The sequence below is a fragment of the Dama dama genome, chromosome 20, assembly GCF_033118175.1.
Source record: "Dama dama isolate Ldn47 chromosome 20, ASM3311817v1, whole genome shotgun sequence".
Lineage (NCBI taxonomy): Eukaryota > Metazoa > Chordata > Mammalia > Artiodactyla > Cervidae > Dama > Dama dama.
Genome location: NC_083700.1, coordinates 35,292,670 through 35,311,619, shown reverse-complemented (window position 1 = coordinate 35,311,619; position 18,950 = coordinate 35,292,670). Strand labels below are relative to the sequence as shown.

At 35.3% G+C, this 18,950-nt stretch overlaps 1 protein-coding gene across 1 annotated transcript in view; it reads left to right on the top strand.

The window, feature by feature from the left end:
• STXBP3 (syntaxin binding protein 3) overlaps positions 1 to 18,950 on the top strand; it is a 54,980-nt gene that overhangs the window by 9,718 nt on the left and 26,312 nt on the right. Inside the window, exons 2-7 of the mRNA XM_061121255.1 lie at positions 4,801 to 4,850; positions 5,461 to 5,542; positions 6,334 to 6,410; positions 11,724 to 11,802; positions 13,038 to 13,138; positions 16,372 to 16,526. Coding sequence (XP_060977238.1) covers positions 4,801 to 4,850; positions 5,461 to 5,542; positions 6,334 to 6,410; positions 11,724 to 11,802; positions 13,038 to 13,138; positions 16,372 to 16,526 — 544 coding nt within the window. The remainder of the gene's footprint in view (positions 1 to 4,800; positions 4,851 to 5,460; positions 5,543 to 6,333; positions 6,411 to 11,723; positions 11,803 to 13,037; positions 13,139 to 16,371; positions 16,527 to 18,950) is intronic.

Below are 18,950 nucleotides of genomic sequence, written 5' to 3'. Positions count from 1 at the left end.
TCAGATCAATACCTTGTTAACCTTAAAAGTTACACAATGTTATATGTGAGTTTATCTCAGTAAAGTTGGGGGAAAAAATTGAAGAACTGATCTGATAGATGAAACTTTGATGATGAACATGGTCTCTGAGGAAGAGTATAGAGCAAGCAGAGCAAAAGTAAGAGAATTGAATCTTGGGATGTATCCTAATTTAGGGTGCTAGAGAAATGGATTATAAGGTTAAATAATTTCCATTAATAATTAGAGGAAATACCTTTTTAATTCTGTAATATTAGTTGATATGATTTCCTTGGACTACTTCAAACACATCTTACCTGTAACCAAATCACTTTTCATGGATTCCCCTAATCTCTGTCCACATACTAGTTATCTCTTCATCATTTATTTTTGAGATGCTAGCACTTACTGGCTTGGTATCCTCAGATTCTAAGGTGGTACTATATAGTTAGAAATAAAAAGCAAGCCACATGTGTTACTTAAAATTTTCTGATAGCCAAAAAAAAAAAGTTAAACAGGTGAAATTAATTTTTAAAATATATTTTGTTTAACCCGATATATCCAAAATGTTACCATTTAAATGTCTAATCAAATAAAATAATAATATATTGGATTCCTGGTTTTTTTTTTACTAAGTCTTTGAAATCTGGTATGTATTTTATACTTGCAGGACATCCCAGTTCAGGCGAGCCACATTTCCAGTGCTCATCAGTAAACCACACATGATTAGTTTCTGCCATATAAAACAATGCCATTTCCAAGGTTTAAAAGACTAGAATGATTTCTGCTGGGGAGCTGTTCAGTCTGCTCCATCATAAGTCCCATAAGCATTCATTTCTTAAGAGAAAGACACAACTTTGGCAAAAATAAGCAAAATGTCTATGATTTTCTATTTGTTTTAGGTATCCAGGAATAAAGCAAGCTTAGATAGGGAAGTACCATAATGTTTCAGTGTCTCAGTGCTGCTTAAGAAAATTCTTCGTCTTTGCCTGTAGAATACTAGAAAATACTGCTTTAGGCTTAAATTATGGTTAAATACTTCAGGCTTTTGCTCTAAATCTCATATAACTTCATAGTCTCGGCAAACATATAAAAGCCCCTTAACTAATACTCTTAACACTTTCAAACCTTCCCAAACACAGTAAAACCTTTAAAGTCACAATTCTTATGATGAATATCAGTAACCCTTATCAAATATACCCTCTACTTGGACATGTCATTTTTAACATGATGCCAAAAACTTCATGGTAAATTTCCAAAAGTATGAAGTGAAACAAATATAAATTAAATAGAAATGCATTGTATAAATATCTCATTATCAATAATTAATAAAAACACTAGTTGCTATAATTTATATTTAATTTTACTACAGTTTTCAAAGTTAATTGCAAATTAATAAAATATTAAATATGGGAAATTTTTGTCTTACCAAGTAGAATAACATGTATTTATGTGGATTGCCTTTGTATACTGTTTTAAAAATATATTTTTAGATTAATTTTGAAAATCATTGCAAGGAACACATTGCTAATATTTATTCATTATAAATCTGAATATTTGTATCTTAATGCTGTAACGTTGGACTTTCTGTGTAACTCAGTCAGTAAAGCATCTGCCTGTGATTCAGGAGACCTGGATTCAGTCCTGGGTCGGGAAGTTCCCCTGGAGAAGGAAATGGCAGCCCACTCCAGTATTCTTGCCTGGAGCATCCCATGAACAGAAGAGCCTGGTAGGCTACAGTTCATGGGATCACAAGACAGAACTATCTTTCTTGGGCTTCCCTGATAGCTCAGTTGGTAAAGAATCTGCCTGCAATGCAGGCGGTTTGATTCCTAGGTCAGGAAGATCCGCTGAAGAAGGGATAGGCTACCCACTCCCGTATTCTTGGGCTTTCCTGGTGGCTCCGCTGGTGAAGAATAAACCTGCAATGTGGGATGCCTGGGTTCCATCCCTGGGTTGGAAAGATCCTCTGGAGAAGGGAAGGGCTACCCACTCCAGTTTCTGGCCCAGAGAAATATCAATAAACTCAGATACGCAGATGACATCACCCTTACGGCAGAAAGTGAAGAAGAACTAAAGAGCCTCTTGATAAAGGTGAAAGGAGAGTGAAAAAGCTGGCTTAAAACTCAACATTCAGAAAGTGAAGATCATGGCATCTGGTCCCATCACTTCATGCAAATAGATGGGAAAGCAATGGAAACAGTGACGGACTATTTTCTTGGGCTCCAAAATCACTGCAGATGGTGAGTGCAGCCATGAAATTAAAGGACACTTGCTCCTTGAAAGAAAAGCTGTAACCAACCTAGACAGCATATTAAAAAGCAGAAACATTACTTTGCTGACAAAGGTCCATCTAGTCAAAGCTATGGTTTTTCCAGTAGTCACGTATGGATGTGAGAATTGGACTATAAAGAAAGCTGAGCACTGAAGAATTGATGCTTTCATACTGTGGTGTCGGAGAAGACTCTTGAGAGTCCCTTGGACTGCAAGGAGGTCAAACCAGTCCATCCTAAATAGGAAATCAGTCCTGAATATTTATTGGAATGACTGATGCCAAAGCTGAAACTCCAATACTTTGGCCACCTGATGGGAAGAACTGATTCATTGGAAAAGACCCTGATGCTGGGAAAGATTGAAGGCAGAAGGAGAAGGGAATGGCAGAGGATGAGACGGTTGGATGCCATCACCGATTCAATGGACTTGAATTTGAGCAAGCTCCAGGAGTTTGTGATGGACAGGAAAGCCTGGCGTGCTATAGTCCATGGGGTCGCAGAGTCAGGCACAACTGAGGGACTGAACTGAATGCTGTAACACATTTTCAAAAATTGTAATGAAATAAATCAGGAAGAAACTTACTTACCTGGTTTCATTTGTCAGATGTAATTTAGTAATGAACTGGTTAGGGATTTTCCTGCAGGTTTTTTTTCCATCTTGTTTACTTAGGATTTAAGTAGAGTTGGGAAAACCAAGTCAAATAATACTTTCAGAAATTTTTTCCAGATGTGTTTATATAATTAAATATTATTGTTGATTACTTGCTAAGTTGTGTCTGGCTCTTTGCAACCTCATGGACTGCAGCACTCTAGGCTCCTTTGTCCTCTGCTGACTCCCAGAGTTTGCTCAAATTCTTGTCTATTGTGTCAGTGATGCTATCTAACCATCACTTCCTCTGCTGCCCCCTTCTCATTTTTCCTTCAGTCTTTCTCTGCATCAGGACTTTTTCCAGTGAGTTTGCTTTCCACATCAGGTGGCCAAAATATTGGAGCTTCAACAACAGTACTTACAATGAATATTCATAGTTGATTTCCTTTAAGACTGACTGGTTTGATCTCCTTGCAGTCCAAGGGACTCTCAAGATGATTCTTTAGCACCACAATTTGAAAGCATCAATTCTTTGGCACTCAGTGTTCTTTATGGTCCAACTCTCACATCCAATACTGGAAAAACCATAGCTTTGACTATATGGACCTTTGTTGGCAAAGTGATGTCTTTGCTTTTTAATACGCTGTCTCAAGTTTATCATAGCTTTCCTTCCAAGGAGTGTCTTTTCATTTCGTGGCTGTGGTCACCGTCCACAGTGATTTCGGAGCCCAAGAAAATAAAATGTGTCCTTGCTTCCACTTTTTCCCTTTCTATTTGCCATGAAGTGATGCGACTGGATGCCCTGATACTAGTTTTTTGAATGTTGAGTTTTAAGCCAGCTTTTTCATTCTCCTCTTTCACCCTCATCAAGAGGCTCTTTAGTTCCTCTTCACTCTCTGCCATTAGAGTGGTATTATCTGTATATCTGAGGTTGTTAATACTTCTCCCAGCAATCTTGGTTCCATCTTGTGATTCATCCAGCCTGGCATTTCGCATGATGTACTATGCATATAAGTTAAATAAGCAGGATCATGGTATACAGCCTTGTCATACTCCTTTCCCCGTTTTGAACCAGTTGTTCCGTGTCCGATTGTAACTGTTGCTTCTTGACTCACATACAGATTTCTCAGGAGGCAGGTCAGGTGGTCTGGTATTCCCATCTCTTTAAGAATTTTTCCATTTGTTGTGATCCACACAGTCAAAGGTATTAGCCTAGTGAATGAAGCAGAATTAAATATTTTCCTGGAACTCCCTTGCTTTCTCCATGATTCAGTAAACAGAGACAATTTGATCTCTTGTTCCCCTGCCTCTTTGAAACCCAGCTTGAACATCTGGAATTTCTCGGTTCATGTATCGCCTTCATGGATCGCAGCCTTGTCTTGGTGAAGGGGCTTACATAACTCAGTGAAGCTATGAGCCATGCTGTGCAAGGCCACCCAAGATGGGCAGGTCATGGTGAGAATTCTGACAAAACATGGTCTTCTGGAGGAAGAAATGGCAACACACTCTAGTATTCTTGCCAGGAAAATCCCATGGACAAAAGAGCCTTGTGGGCTATAGTCCATGGGGTCTCAAAGAATCAGATGCAACTGAGTGACTGAGCCTACATGCACCAGAGAGAATGAAGTGGCTAGGCCAAAGTGGAAACAGCACTCAATTGTGGATGTGTCTGGTGGTGAAACTAGAGTCCAATGCTGTAAAGGACAGTAATTAAATATATTAGCTTTTTTAATAATATTTTTAGTCTCAAAAAGTTAAAATATATTACAGTTTAAATGTACCATATAGGTTCAGTATTAAAGAAAACTGGATTTTTACTCGTGTATATGTACTTTTTATGAAGCTGAGCAATTCCAAGTGATATTTCCCAGCCATCTTGGACATTTTGAGTAGTTTATTCTATTTATTAAGATTCCTAAATAGTTCTCTTTTTCTTTTCAGAGATAAAAGCAACAGTGTTTGATGACTGTAAGAAAGAAGGCGAATGGAAGGTAGAATTTACATATTCACATAGAATTTGCATAATGCTAGAAACCTTTATTGGGGACTTATACATATTTTACTTATTACACTTATATAAAAGTACAGGGTTAGAACCATAGTGTTTGCCTTCAAATCCCAGCTTTACCTCCTATTAGCTGTGGCTTCTTGAGCAAATTACTTGATGTCTCTATGCCTCTGTTTCTTTATAAAGTAGGGATGGTAGTATGTCATAGAGTATTTGTAAATATTAAATGAATTTATTCATGTAAAGTGCTTAGAACAGTGCCTAGAACAATTATTCCACCACAAGCAGCATTTTATGATTTTAAGAAAATTTGATGTTCAGCATAAGATGCATTTAAAGTGAACAAATTCTGCTTCAAAGTGAAAATATTGCTTACTTATGTATAATATTGTATGTCCATATATTGAGGAAATAAATTTCTAAATCATGAAAGTTAAATGAGTTGAGATAATTTTGTTTACTCTCCTGATATTTTAATTTTATGTTATAAAAAGACTATGAATTTGAGTATGTTTAATGCATTAAATTCTGTCTTTTGTGAATTCTTGTCAGTTAAATGCTTAAACTATTTCTTAATTTATATTCATTTTAAGATAATGCTTCTAGATGAATTTACCACTAAGCTTTTGGCATCATGTTGCAAAATGACAGATCTTCTAGCAGAGGGTATAACTGGTAAGTGTTTCAAATACTCACCATAAAAAACTTTTTTTTTTATTATGATAGGGAGAGTTTAAAGTATTAATAAATTTTAGTTAGTAATTGTGTTTCTCAGGGGATTATGTCTTTTTTTTTTAGTAACTGTAGCTATAATAATTATTATGGACACTCTTTTCTTTGTGAATCTTCAGAATAACCTCTGTAAGTCAGGATTTTTCCCCTCAGCTGAGACATGTAATTAAGCACCCCTAACCAAGACTAAGTCAGTTGCCTTGCTGAGTTTGTTCTTCAAATTTTTTATTGTTATGTATTTGTTATAGTTTTATATATTGATGCAGTAAGTTTACTTCAGTATTTTGACTGATGTTTGTGGTTTTCATGTTTTGTTTTTAAATGGATAGTAAGATTTATGTCATAAAATCAACTTTTGTGCTTACTTCCAAGCGTGTAATACTGACTTTTTAAGCTTCTCTTTATTACCTAGAAATGAGGCAATTGCAAATTTAAATCAGCTTTAGTGTGGGGTTATGAAAAATAACACTGCCACGGTTGCTGTCTTCCACCAGGCAGGATTGTGTTAATAAGATTTTAATTTCTCTTACCTTTTGGGGAAAGTATCAATATCTTGTAATAGTCATAATCATGTTATCATCCATAACTCATCATCGTTTAGCTCATTTATTTAAATTTGCTCTTCATAGTAGCCTTTTAAAGACAGATATTAAATACCATAATTTGTAATGTGAAAACTGAGACTCCAAGTCAAATATAATTCTTTGTTTATATTTTGGACTTTTTTTTTTTAGTTGTGGAGAATATTTATAAAAATCGAGAACCTGTCAGACAAATGAAAGCTCTTTATTTTATCTCTCCAACATCAAAGGTGAGTGATTTGAATCTAAACAGTATGTTCTTCAAAACTTTCACCATAGATGGAATTTTCTCTTAGGAAATTTAAAGTAATAAAATGTCCTTTATTAGACAGGTAGTGTTATAAACTAGTTTGTGTAAGAAAGTCTTTCTGAATTAGAAGGTTGTTTTATTTGTATTCTTCTCAATGGGAATATATGTGAAAGAATTCCTTTCTCCCCCATGTGAAAGCAGAATTTATTTGTATAAAACAATAGAGTTTCAAAAAAATTAAGTTTCTTTCAGTAATTTGTTACTCATGTAGTTTCTAGTCAACCATGATTTTAGGAGAAACGGAATGTATGTAAAAGAAATAGTCTTGGATTAATCTTTCATTAATATTAGTTACTTCCCTATAGCATACACATATGTATCTGTATACACACATATATGCATATATATGAATGTATGTATTTTTTTATGGGAAAGGAATTTTTAAATTTATAATCTAACCATGATTTAATTCATACTTAAAGTCAAGCTTTTAGAGTCATATAAATATCGGATTCATTTATTCTGTATAGTATCTGAGAGTGCATTTTCCAGCACATCCTTTGGCTTTTTCTTAGAATAAAAATGTTAATTTTACAATTCCACTTTCATTTCTTCTAACTCTAGCAGACAGTAGGGAAAAACCCAAATATTTACTATGTAATCTATACATGTTGGCTGCTGGTAGATTTTAATGACATTTTGTATCTTATCTGTAATACAATTTTATACGAAAATTTATGCTCAGAAAAAAATGAAAGTCAAAAGTACCATTTTCACCTACTAAATTGGCAGAGAGATTAAAAAAGTGTGGGTGTATATTTAGACATTTATTTATTTATCTGTCTTACCTATGTATCATATTCTAGCTCTCAATATGCATTATCAATGGATAATCAAGCAGAAACTACTATATACTGCTAGTGGGAGTATAGATTAATACAACCTTTTTGGAAAATAATTTGCCATATCAAGAACCTTAAAACGTTCTGAGTCATGAAATTTATTGTTAAAAAAAAATCAGTAAATGGTTAAACTAAGTTCCTAAAATCCAGAGAAATTCTTAGTGTTAATACATAATGGTAGGAAAGATCTTGTGACCATTGAAAATGAGATTTCTAGAAAATTTTAATGATCTATGTCAATGTTCATTTTTAATGTAAGTGACAGAAAGCAGGATACAAAATAAAATTTTCAGGAAAGGATCAAAGAATTCAGAGAAAATGATATCTAAATGTGACTCCTTTATCTCCCACAACCAATTCTGGTTTCTCTTCCTATCCCGAATCAATTCACTTTTGGGTCCTATAGACCTATGGATGCATGTGAGACCTTGGACTCTTTGGGCACTTGTAGAGAAACTTGGTATGAGATTTCCTTCCTCAGGGGCTGGGCAGGCATCTGGAGACTAGCTTCAGAGAGTTCTCAGACAAGGGTCATGAAATGACAGATTTTAGGAAGAGTTTTGGTTATAAGAGATCTGTGAACCCTAGGGGAAAGGTCAGATGGGTGGTTTGTTTTCTTTTATACTCACAGCCCTTAGGAGGAGAAACCTGTTTACCTTCTTATGGTACTGCCTCTCTTTAGGATACTCCAACAGCTAAACCTAAGCGTTAGCTGAGCTGATATAGAAGCAACCACACATCTAAGTGGGTCAAGTGACCAGAGAGAGAAGGTTTAGTAAGAATGAGAAAAGGATACATATAGCAAAATACAAGAGCTTGGAAGGAAGGATGATAATCTAAACAGAAAATAGTACACTTAAGAAGAGTCTGGTGTAACATGTAAAAACTTTCTGAAGCTCTGAAGTATATTTTCTGAGTTAAGTAGTTAACTGTAGAGGAGGATAATCACTATGGAAATTTTAATTGATAGTCTGGAAGATAAAAATGAAGTATCTCAAAGCAAAAAAAAAATCATGGAAATCATGGTGGGGAAGATAAGAGACTTGCAGGGTAGATTAATGAGCTCTAACAGAAATATGTTACTGTCCATTACTATGTTAGTAGTAAATATGTTAATATCTACTAGTAAATATGTTAATATCTACTACTGTGGGCAGGAATCCCTTAGAAGAAATGGAGTAGGCATCATGGTCAACAAAGAGTCCAAAATGCAGTACTTGGATGCAATCTCAAAAACGACAGAATGATCTCTGTTCATTTCCAAGGCAAACCATTCAATATCACAGTAATCCAAGTCTATGCCCCAACCAGTAATGCTGAAGAAGCTGAAGTTGAATGGTTTCTATGAAGACCGACAAGACCTTTTAGAACTAACACCCAAAAAAGATGTCCTTTTCATTATAGGGGACTGGAATGCAAAAGTAGGAAGTCATGAAACACCTGGAGTAACAGGCAAATTTGGCCTTGGAGTACGGAATGAAGCAGGGCAGAGGCTAACAGAGTTTTGCCAAGAGAATGCACTGGTCATGGCAAACACCCTCTTCCAACAACACAAGAGAAGACTCTACACATGGACATCACCAGATGGTCAACACTGAGATCAGATTGATTATATCCTTTGCAGCCAAAGATGGAGAAGCTCTATACAGTCAGCAAAAACAAGACCGGGAGCTGACTCTGGCTCAGATCATGAACTCCTTATTGCAAAATTCAGACTTCAATTGAAGAAAGTAGGGAAAACCACTAGACCATTCAGGTATGACCTAAATCAAATCCCTTGTGACTATCCAGTGGAAGTGAGAAATAGATTTAAGGGATTAGATCTGATAGAGTGCCTGATGAACTATGGATGGAGGTTCGTGACATTGTATAGGAGACAGGGATCAAGACCATCCTCATGGAAAAGAAATGCAAAAAGGCAAAATGGCTGTCTGAGGAGGCCTTACAAATAGCTGTGAAAAGAAGAGAACTGAAAAGCAAAGGAGAAAAGGAAAGATATTCCCATTTGAATGCAGAGTTTCAAAGAATAGCAAGGAGAGATAAGAAAGCCTTACTCAGCGATCAGTGCAAAGAAATAGAGGAAAACAACAGAATGGGAAAGACTAGAGATCTCTTCAAGAAAATTAGAGATACCAAGGGAACATTTCATTCAAAGATGGGTTCGATAAAGGACAGAAATGATATGGACCTAGCAGAAGCAGAAGATATTAAGAAGAGGTGGCAAGAATATACAGAAGAACTGTACAAAAAAGATCTTCACGACCCAGATAATCACGATGGTGTGATCACTCACCTAGAGCCAGACATCCTGGAATGTGAAGTCAAGTGGGCCTTATAAAGCATCACTACGAACAAAGCTAGTGGATGTGATGGAATTCCAGTTGAGCTATTTCAAATCCTGAAAGATGATGCTGTGAAAGTGCTGCACACAATATGCCAGCAAATTTGGAAAACTCAGCAGTGGCCACAGGACTGGAAAAGGTCAGTTTTCATTCCAATTCCAAAGGCAATGCCAAAGAATGCTCAAACTACCACACAATTGCACTCATCTCACAGGCTAGTAAAGTAATGCTCAAAATTCTCCAAGCCAGGCTTCAGCAGTATGTGAACCATGAATTCCAGATGTTCAAGCTGGTTTTAGAAAAGGCAGAGGAACCAAAGATCAAATTGCCAATATCCACTGGATCATCGAAAAAGCAAGAGAGTTCCAGAAAAACATCTATTTATGCTTTATTGACTATGCCAAAGCCTTTGACTGTGTGGATCATAAGGAACTATGGAAAATTCTGAAAGAGATGGGAATACCAGACCACCTGACCCACCTCTTGAGAAACCTATATGCAGGTCAGGAAGTAACAGCTAAAACTGGATATGGAACAACAGACTGGTTCCAAATAGGAAAAGGAGTAAGACAAGGCTGTATATTGTCACCCTGCTTATTTAACTTATATGCAGAGTACATCATGAGAAACACTGGGCTGGATGAAGCACAAGCTGGAATCAAGATTGCCGGAAAAAATATCAATAACCTCAGATATGCAGATGACACCACCCTTATGGCAGAAAGTGAAGAGGAACTGAAAAGCCTTTTGATGGAAGTGAAAGAGGAGAGTGAAAAGATTGGCTTAAAGCTCAACATTCAGAAAACTAAGATCATGGCATCTGGTCCCATCACTTGATGGGAAAAAGATGGGGAAACAGTGGAAGCAGTGTCAGACTTCATTTTTTTGGGCTCCAAAATCACTGCAAATGGTGATTGCAGCCATGAAATTAAAAGACGCTTACTCCTTGGAGGGAAAGTTATGACCAACCTAGATAGCATATTAAAAAGCAGAGACATTACTTTGCCAACAAAGGTCCATCTTGTCAAGGCTATGGTTTTTCCAGTGGTCATGTATGGTTGTGAGAGTTGTACTGTGAAGAAAGCAGAGCGCCGAAGGATTGATGCTTTTGAACCGTGGTGTTGGAGAATACTCTTGAGAGTCCCTTGGACTGCAAGGAGATCCAACCAGTCCATCGTGAAGGAGATCTGTCCTGGGTGTTCATTGGAAGGACTGATGTTGAAGCTGAAGCTCGTACTTTGGCCACCTCATGCGAAGAGTTGACTCATTGGAAAAGACCCTGATGCTGGGAGGGATTGGGGGCGGAGGAGAAGGGGTCTACAGAGGATAAGATGACTGGATGGTATTACCGTCTTGATGGACATGAGTTTGAGTAAACTCCGGGAGTTGGTGATGGACAGGGAGGCCTGGTGTCCTGTGATTTATGGGGTCGCAAAGAATCGGACACGACTGAGCAACTGAACTGAACTGAACAGAAATATACTGGTTGTAGGAGTTGCAGGGAGACAAAAAGGAACAGATGGATGAGAAGATTAAATTGTTTGTTTTTAAACAAACAAATTGTTTTCAGACTGTTGTATTTTGAAAACTACCAGCCAAGAGGCAGATACTCTTTGCAGTGTGCTAACCTTTTAGTGTTTCATTCTAATCCCTCTTGACAACTTTAGCTCTTAGCTCACTGGCAGTCTCCTCCAGTAATAGTCTCGATGTAGGTAATACATTATCTGTGTAGGTAATACTTCCCAGTACATTCATTTTCTTCCAGTAGTCTTATCTTCTATGTTGCTTCAGCTTCTTAGTCCCTTGACCATTCTTAGGTCTCCTCATCACCAAACGAGCACTCTCTGTTCATACATCTTACCATACTACTTATTATGTTTCTCCCTATAAATGGCTAGATAACATAGCATCTTAAAAAATCAGTTTGTAAGTTACACTTTTGACATTTAAGGTTTTACTTTATTATCAAAATAATCTTAATTATTTCAAAAGTAGCATGTTTAAATTAGTACTTGATAAAATGTATATTAATGTCCAATCTTTTTTCAGTCTGTAGACTGTTTTTTACGTGATTTTAGAGGTAAATCAGAGAACAAATATAAAGCCGCGTATATCTACTTCACTGACTGTAAGTAGCTTTGTAAAATTACTGCTTCATTTCAAATCCTACTAATTATGAAATATTTATTATGCTAATTTTAATAATAGTAACTTTCTATTTATTGTTCATTCTAGTTAGGTTAGAAAGAATCTAAAACTGTAAGATTATTTCTATCCTAATTCATGATAAGGTGATAGAAAATTAAATCATTCCAAACTAGTTTCAAAAGATGGTCATTTTTGCTGGTATCCAGGGGAGAGGGGTTTGATGGAGAGAGCTATCCCTCAAATTCTGTTCCAATAACAGTGAGAATTCTTTAAATCAAAGTTACAACTGGGGATTTGACTGTATAATAAAGTATATTATAAGACCCTTTCGGAGATGCAGTGAAGAAACTGCCATCTGTTTGCTAACAGTAGGGAGAAAATCTATCATATTTCTTTTTCTATGCTGTACATTCACATAAAAAGCAGCTTTCTAGATTATTTTTCCTGTAAATTATTATTTATCTCATACCTAGCAGCAGTTTGCATTTTAGAAAATGCCGTATCATAAGTATTTGCCATTTAAATAACCTTGTTACACAGAAATCATGTTTATGGAATTGATAAACTTTAATGTGTGAAGCCTCATTTAATTTAAGGAATCTTGAAATTAAAGAACATTGTGTTAAAAGATAGTAGAAGCCCATGGTTGATGCTCCAACCTGGAGTTAGTGAAACTATAAGCAGTTAGGTAAAAGGCAGGGGCAAGGGGAAGACAGCTCTAGCGTACAGAACTTACTAGTTTGGAGGCTTAGAATTTCCTCACATTGAAGAAGGCCCTATAATGCAAGGAAAGATGAAAAATTTGTATGGTGTGGCTACACTTAGTGGCAGATATAGAAAAGTATAAATTCCTAAGAAGCTCTGAAAGTCCTTCAAAAATTTATTAAGTCCTTAGTTTGGACTTGATTTTCCTTCCTGACAATTTTAGCTTGCTTTAGCTTGCTGTTACCAGCTCTGTAAGGAAATACATCTTAGGTTATGGTGGATATGAATGGGGAAAATGGAATTTCTGTTACAGTGCTCATTACTAGAATTCATCTGTTGTATAAAGTGAAAAGCAGTATTTTACATATTATCTCTATCCTCATAGTAAATTACTTTGTGAAAGTCAGTAATTATATATAAAAATAAATATTTTTGGATGTTGGAATGACTTATTCAAAAGAATGAAAATTTAAATGCAGTTATATACTTTGATTTTTTTCATCCTCTCAGTTTGCCCTGACAGTCTCTTTAACAAAATTAAGGCTTCTTGCTCCAAGTCGGTAAGAAGATGTAAAGAAATAAATATTTCCTTCATTCCACTTGAATCTCAGGTACTTTCTACTTTTATTTTTTAAATTTTTTATTAAAAAAATTTTTTTGAGCATTGAAAGGCTTGTTACAAGGGTCAAGCAAGGAGAATGGGCTGCTTGTGCTTAGAATAAAACTCCTTTTATTTTGGATTATTATAAACTAAAATTAAAAATAAAAGGATTTTATTCTAAGCACAAGCTGCCCATTCTCCTTGCTTGATCCTTGTAATAATGATTTTAAAATGCAGTTTTATGAACTTATTTGCTAGAAAGACTTATCCTAACGATATTTTGTATGTTGTGTATTTGGTGAATTTTAAACAATCCACAAATAAGCATTTACTCTGATGAAGGGAGGAACATGAGTACTAAATTGGAATATAGCATTAATAGTAAAAGTGGACTTAAATATCACATCCCTAAGTCCTGTGTGTGTCAAGATGTACAGCCCTATTAGATTATGAAATCAAAAGATTTTGAGCATAATCTTTGTTAAATGACTCCAAAGAAAAATGTTTATATTCTGTAACCATTTGTGATATTAAAACAAAATTCTTTAGTAAACTTTTTACACAACATTATATAAGCTATCATTTATTTTAATTTATAAAATGAAGGATTCTCATAGATTTGATTTGCCTTTGGAATAGTTAATGAGCCTTCAATTAATAATAGTAATAATTGCAAACACATAGAACTTTCTCTGTCAGATGCTTTCCTAAATGCTTTACATAAATATATTCATGTAATCTTCACAGTAGCCCTATGAATAGATGGTAATTCTGTCTCCATTTTAAAGATGGAGAAATCAAAGTGGTTAAGTAACTTGCCCTAATCACACAGCTAGTGTATTGTTTAGCTCTGTTCTTTGTGTTTGGATTCTAACATTTTGTAGAATTGGAATAGTTTACTATTTCTTAGAACCATAAAGTTGATATTTTAAGAAATAAAAAGGTCCTGGATAATGAATTTTTCTTTTACGCTATTGCTGTTTTTGACAAAGGCTGTAATCAAAATCATAAAATCTTTAGATATCTGCTTAACATTAAACTGTTTTCCAAAGGTTACTTTAAGATTTTTTCCTTTAATATATTATGTAAGTTTAGTTTAATACTCTAGAAAGTGAGAAAAGCCTAAGTGCAGAGGTACAGAAGCAGAAAAGTGCAAGAAAGCAACAGGATTATGGATTATTAGGGGTGATGGTATGATATATAAGTCTGTAGGTAGTTTGGGACCAAGTTGTAGGAGGCACCAGGTTCCATCAAGAATGATGGCAGAAAATGGGCAGATATAGAAGAGTACCAAAGTCTTTAAGGAAAAGTAGAAGTTGGGAGATCATTGAAGAGAAATTGGTAAAGTCAGATATGATAGTCTTCCAAAGAAGAGAAGTTGTACATTAAACATATTTAGAAGTTGCATGGAGAGAAAAGTGGTTGACTTCTCCTAAATCTGAGTCAAAGGGATTAAAGAAAACTCTTTCCCTTTCAAAGGGTTTAATTAATACTATCACATATAAATTAGGGCAATTAGATGGAAAGCATTAATATAAGAAAGTTTGCTTACAGTGGACCTTAGGGAGTACAGAAAGTCTGGTATAGTTAGTGGAGAAGGTGCTAGATTGTGTCTAGATAGAAATAGATCTAAGCTAGCTATAATTTAGCAAGAAAAGTAAATGGAAGTTGTGAGTGGGGGTAATGGAGAATTCCTTTATTTAAGGAACTGGTTGTGGGTCATGGAGATGAAGAAAGCATTTAGTAATAGTCTAAAGGAACACACCATGGTGATGGAAAGGAGGGGGAGGAGAGTGAAGGAAAGGGAAGATGTGAGTGTAGAAAGAAAACCAGCTCCAGAGTTCTACTTGGTTCATTGGAGTATTAGATAATAACTTAGATTAATTTAAGATGTGGTAACAAATCTCCAAATCTGTGTTTCACAACAACAAAGTTTATTTCTCATTCATGTTATTGTCCACTGTGGTTTGACTAGGTCTTTGCTTTATATCCTCTTCATTCTGGGATGTAAGCTGAAGGAGTGGAGTTAACTCTTCTCTGGGACATAGTAGAAAGAAAAGAGAAATGGTGGAGCCGTACAATGGCTTTTAAAGCTTCTGCAGGGAAGTAGGGAAGTAGGCACATATCACTTCTGTTCACGTTCCAATGACCATAGATAGCCTGATATCCATGAGTGGGAAGTATATTCCCATAAGGAGAGGCCCTGTCAGGAAGGGCAATAAATATTTTTGAACAGATATTTTCTACTGCAGTGGGGTAGAATATTGTGAGAAAGCCACAGTCCAGCTGTAGGGTGCTTGTCGGCAGTTATGGCAGCTAAGACTTTGAGCAGGACAGACCTGAACAGCATATTAGCTTTAGCTGAACCTCAGTCCATGTTCAGGCTCCTACTGGTAGTGATAGGTTATGTTCAGAGAAATGTATTACTTTGTGTGAAAGGAAATGCAGGGAAGTTTATCCATAATTTATTAGCCTATATTATTTATTACATGTCTACTTTTATACTCAACACATTAGACTAAGAGGGATTACTATCATTATTTAAAAACAAAATTAATTGAATGTGAAACTCTCACCTCCAATTAGAGAGACTTTTCTTTTGTATTCATCAAATAACACAATAGTAAATCTCTAATCCAATTCTTTGAATGTAGATAAATGCTTTTGTTAGTTGAAAAATGTGAGATTTCACTGTATGTATACTAAGACCAGTACTATGTCTGGCACAATGCTGTGTTTTTTGGGGAAGTGTTTTTCTACTTTAAGGAGAGAAATTTATACTCTTAATATCAAGAATATAAGCTAAGGAATTGAAGATACATATTAACTTTGGAAAATTTCTAGGTTATTCTCTGATGGGTTGAGATTTTAAAGTATGTCAGATATGTAGACCAACTTTGGCTTTATTTCTTCTTGCCAAGTATTAGGTTTCTGTTTTTCTTTGACTACCTCAGATCCCTTTATCTGCTGCACAGGTAGAGAAAACCCAACAGTACAATCTATATATAAAACAAGAACTGAAGGAGAGAGGTAGATTAAGCAGGAAAGGAGAGTGAGAAAAGGAATGAAATCAAGATGACAGAGAAAATGAGATTTAATTAAGGTAAAGACACAGTTGTTTCAGGAAACAGCATGGTTAGTACATGTATTTTGTAGAGTCCCAAGGAATAACTATGCTTTTCTTGATACATATTTTTAATCATATTTCTGAATTGACAGTGTGACTTTTTTGGCCTAACTTAGGTATATACTCTTGATGTACCAGATGCATTCTATTACTGTTACAGTCCAGACCCAAGTAATGCAAATGGAAAAGATACCATCATGGAAGCAATGGCTGAGCAGATAGTTACAGTATGTGCTACCCTGGATGAAAATCCTGGAGTAAGATATAAAAGGTAAGGCACTCAATGATGTCTTTATATGTTATGATGTCTGTTTGCTCGTTGATATAGAGGTCATGTCTCCGTGTTTTTGTGTGTTGGTTTGCAGAATTTATTTTCTTTATAGCATTATGCTCTGTATATAGGAGATTTAAAGTTTAAGGCTTAAATTTCAGAGTAACTGATAGCCTCTGTTACTGAATTTCAGAGCTTAAATTTGGTATGATTTACATGAATATTTTTCATGAGTTTAAGGAATGCTTAGAATGTCTTTGTTGTCCTGTGGGGAATATTGTCTTACATTTAATGTTTCATTAAATTTCCACTAAATTGAAATATTCATAGTATCTGGATACTGGTTATAGTGTCTAAATATCTATGGTATCTAATTCCAGTGGCCATTTTAAATAGATTTGGGGGGTTTTTTAAAAGTTAATGTTTGACTTTAGTACTACGTACCTTTATTTATTTGCTCATTATTAAAAGTAAAGTTTACTATAAAATGCATAAATTATATTTATGTGGCTTGATAAATCATTCCAAAGTGAACATAGACATCTAACTTCACGCAGGTCAAGAGATAGAATACTAACAGCATCTCAGAGGCCCCGCTTATGATCCCTTCTAGTCATCACCCACTGCCTCCTCCTCAGAAGTAACTATTATTCTGACTTCTAACACGTATTTCAGTTTTGCCTGTTATTGAACTTGGTATATATATGGGGTCATGGCATTTTTTATTTCTGGCTTTGCTCAATATTATGTTCTTAGACTTTCATGTTGTTCTGTATAGCCAAACAGCTTGGATTTTAATCTCTGCTGTTTACTGGCTGTGTGATTCTTCTGCCCTCAATTTCTTTGTATATGAAATGGGAAAAATAATAGTAATCACCTCATAAAGTTGTTTTTAGCATTATGAGTTAATATCTATAAAGCACTCAAAATAGTGCATGGCACTAATGAAAGGGTAGAAGAAAATACACTGTACTACTGTTACTACTAATAATAAGTAATATAACTTGTCTCTGTTTTAAAAAGTTCTTTAAACACTGACATTTGTTGAGGTAGTTGGCGTAATTGTTCAATTTCAAATTCATATAATGCTTTATATTTAAGTTTCATTATCCTTAACCATTTAAAAAGTTTTCTTAATTACTTAGAAGAAATATTGTAAGTCTCCTTAATTCAGATGTGACCAAACAAGCTCTTTACTCATACCACGAGTGTTAGAAACATTCTTTTTCTTATAGGTGCTGTGCTAATTACATTCTGAACTAAGTGGTTTATCTTTTGCTAGAGTTCAGTCTCTGTTCAAGCTTCTGCTCTTGGTGTTTGGCTATGTTCAGGGAAATGAATATGTAATATAGTCCACTATCCTGTATCCATAAGTTTGGCATCCTCAAATTCAACCAATTGTGTATTAAAAATGTAAAAAAAAATTCTAGGAAGTCCCCAAAAGCAAAACTTGAATTTGCTACATGCAGACAACTATTTACATAGTATTTATGACTTTACATAGCATTACATTATATTAGTGTTGTAAGTAATCTAGAGATGATTTTTAAGTATATGGGGTATGTGTATGGGTTATATGCAAATTCTATACCATTTTATATACGAGACTTGAGCATCAATGGATTTTCATATCTGAGTGAGGTCCTGGAACCAACCACCTGTGATGTTGGTGGTGCTTTAGTACTAAGTCTTGTCCAGCTCTTGCAACCCCATGGATGGTAGCCTGCCAGGCTCCTCTCTTCTTGGGATTCTCTAGGCAAGAATACTGGAGTGGGTTGCCATTTCCTTCTCCAGGGGATCTTCCCAATCCAGGGATCAAACCCAGGTCTCCTGCATTATAGGTGGATTCTTTACCACTGAGCCACCAGAGAAGCCCTCCTGAGGGATAACTGTAGCCAGTTTATAATTTAATAAGCTTGCCAGTTATTGTGATAGTTAAATAATAATCCAGGCTTTTAAAATCCTATCCTATTCTTTTGCAAAGTATTCTTTTATGCCTTATGAACTTTTCAAGTGTAATTCTAACATGAAATTATTTCCTTTTGAAAATATTTTAAGGCATAATGTATAATAAATTATCCTGTATAGTTGCTGCTTTATTTACTTTTGAAGTATAAAATCTAAAGGTCCTTTAACATTTTGAAGCCTTTACAAAGAGTTCCTCCATTTTTGAGGTTGGTGTGCTAATTGAAGAGTCTTTTCCATCGTTTTCTTTATAGATTCAGAAGTTACACTAATGTCACTGGTCTTAAAGTTACAATTTAGAGTATGGTTTTATCATTTTAGAAGATAGTGATATATGATTTTATACAAACAACTTTATTGGAAAGTTGACTAAATATTAGTATATAGGGAAATCTCATAGAAATGGGAGAGATACCGACATAAATCACAGCAAGATCCTCTATGACCCACCTCCCAGAA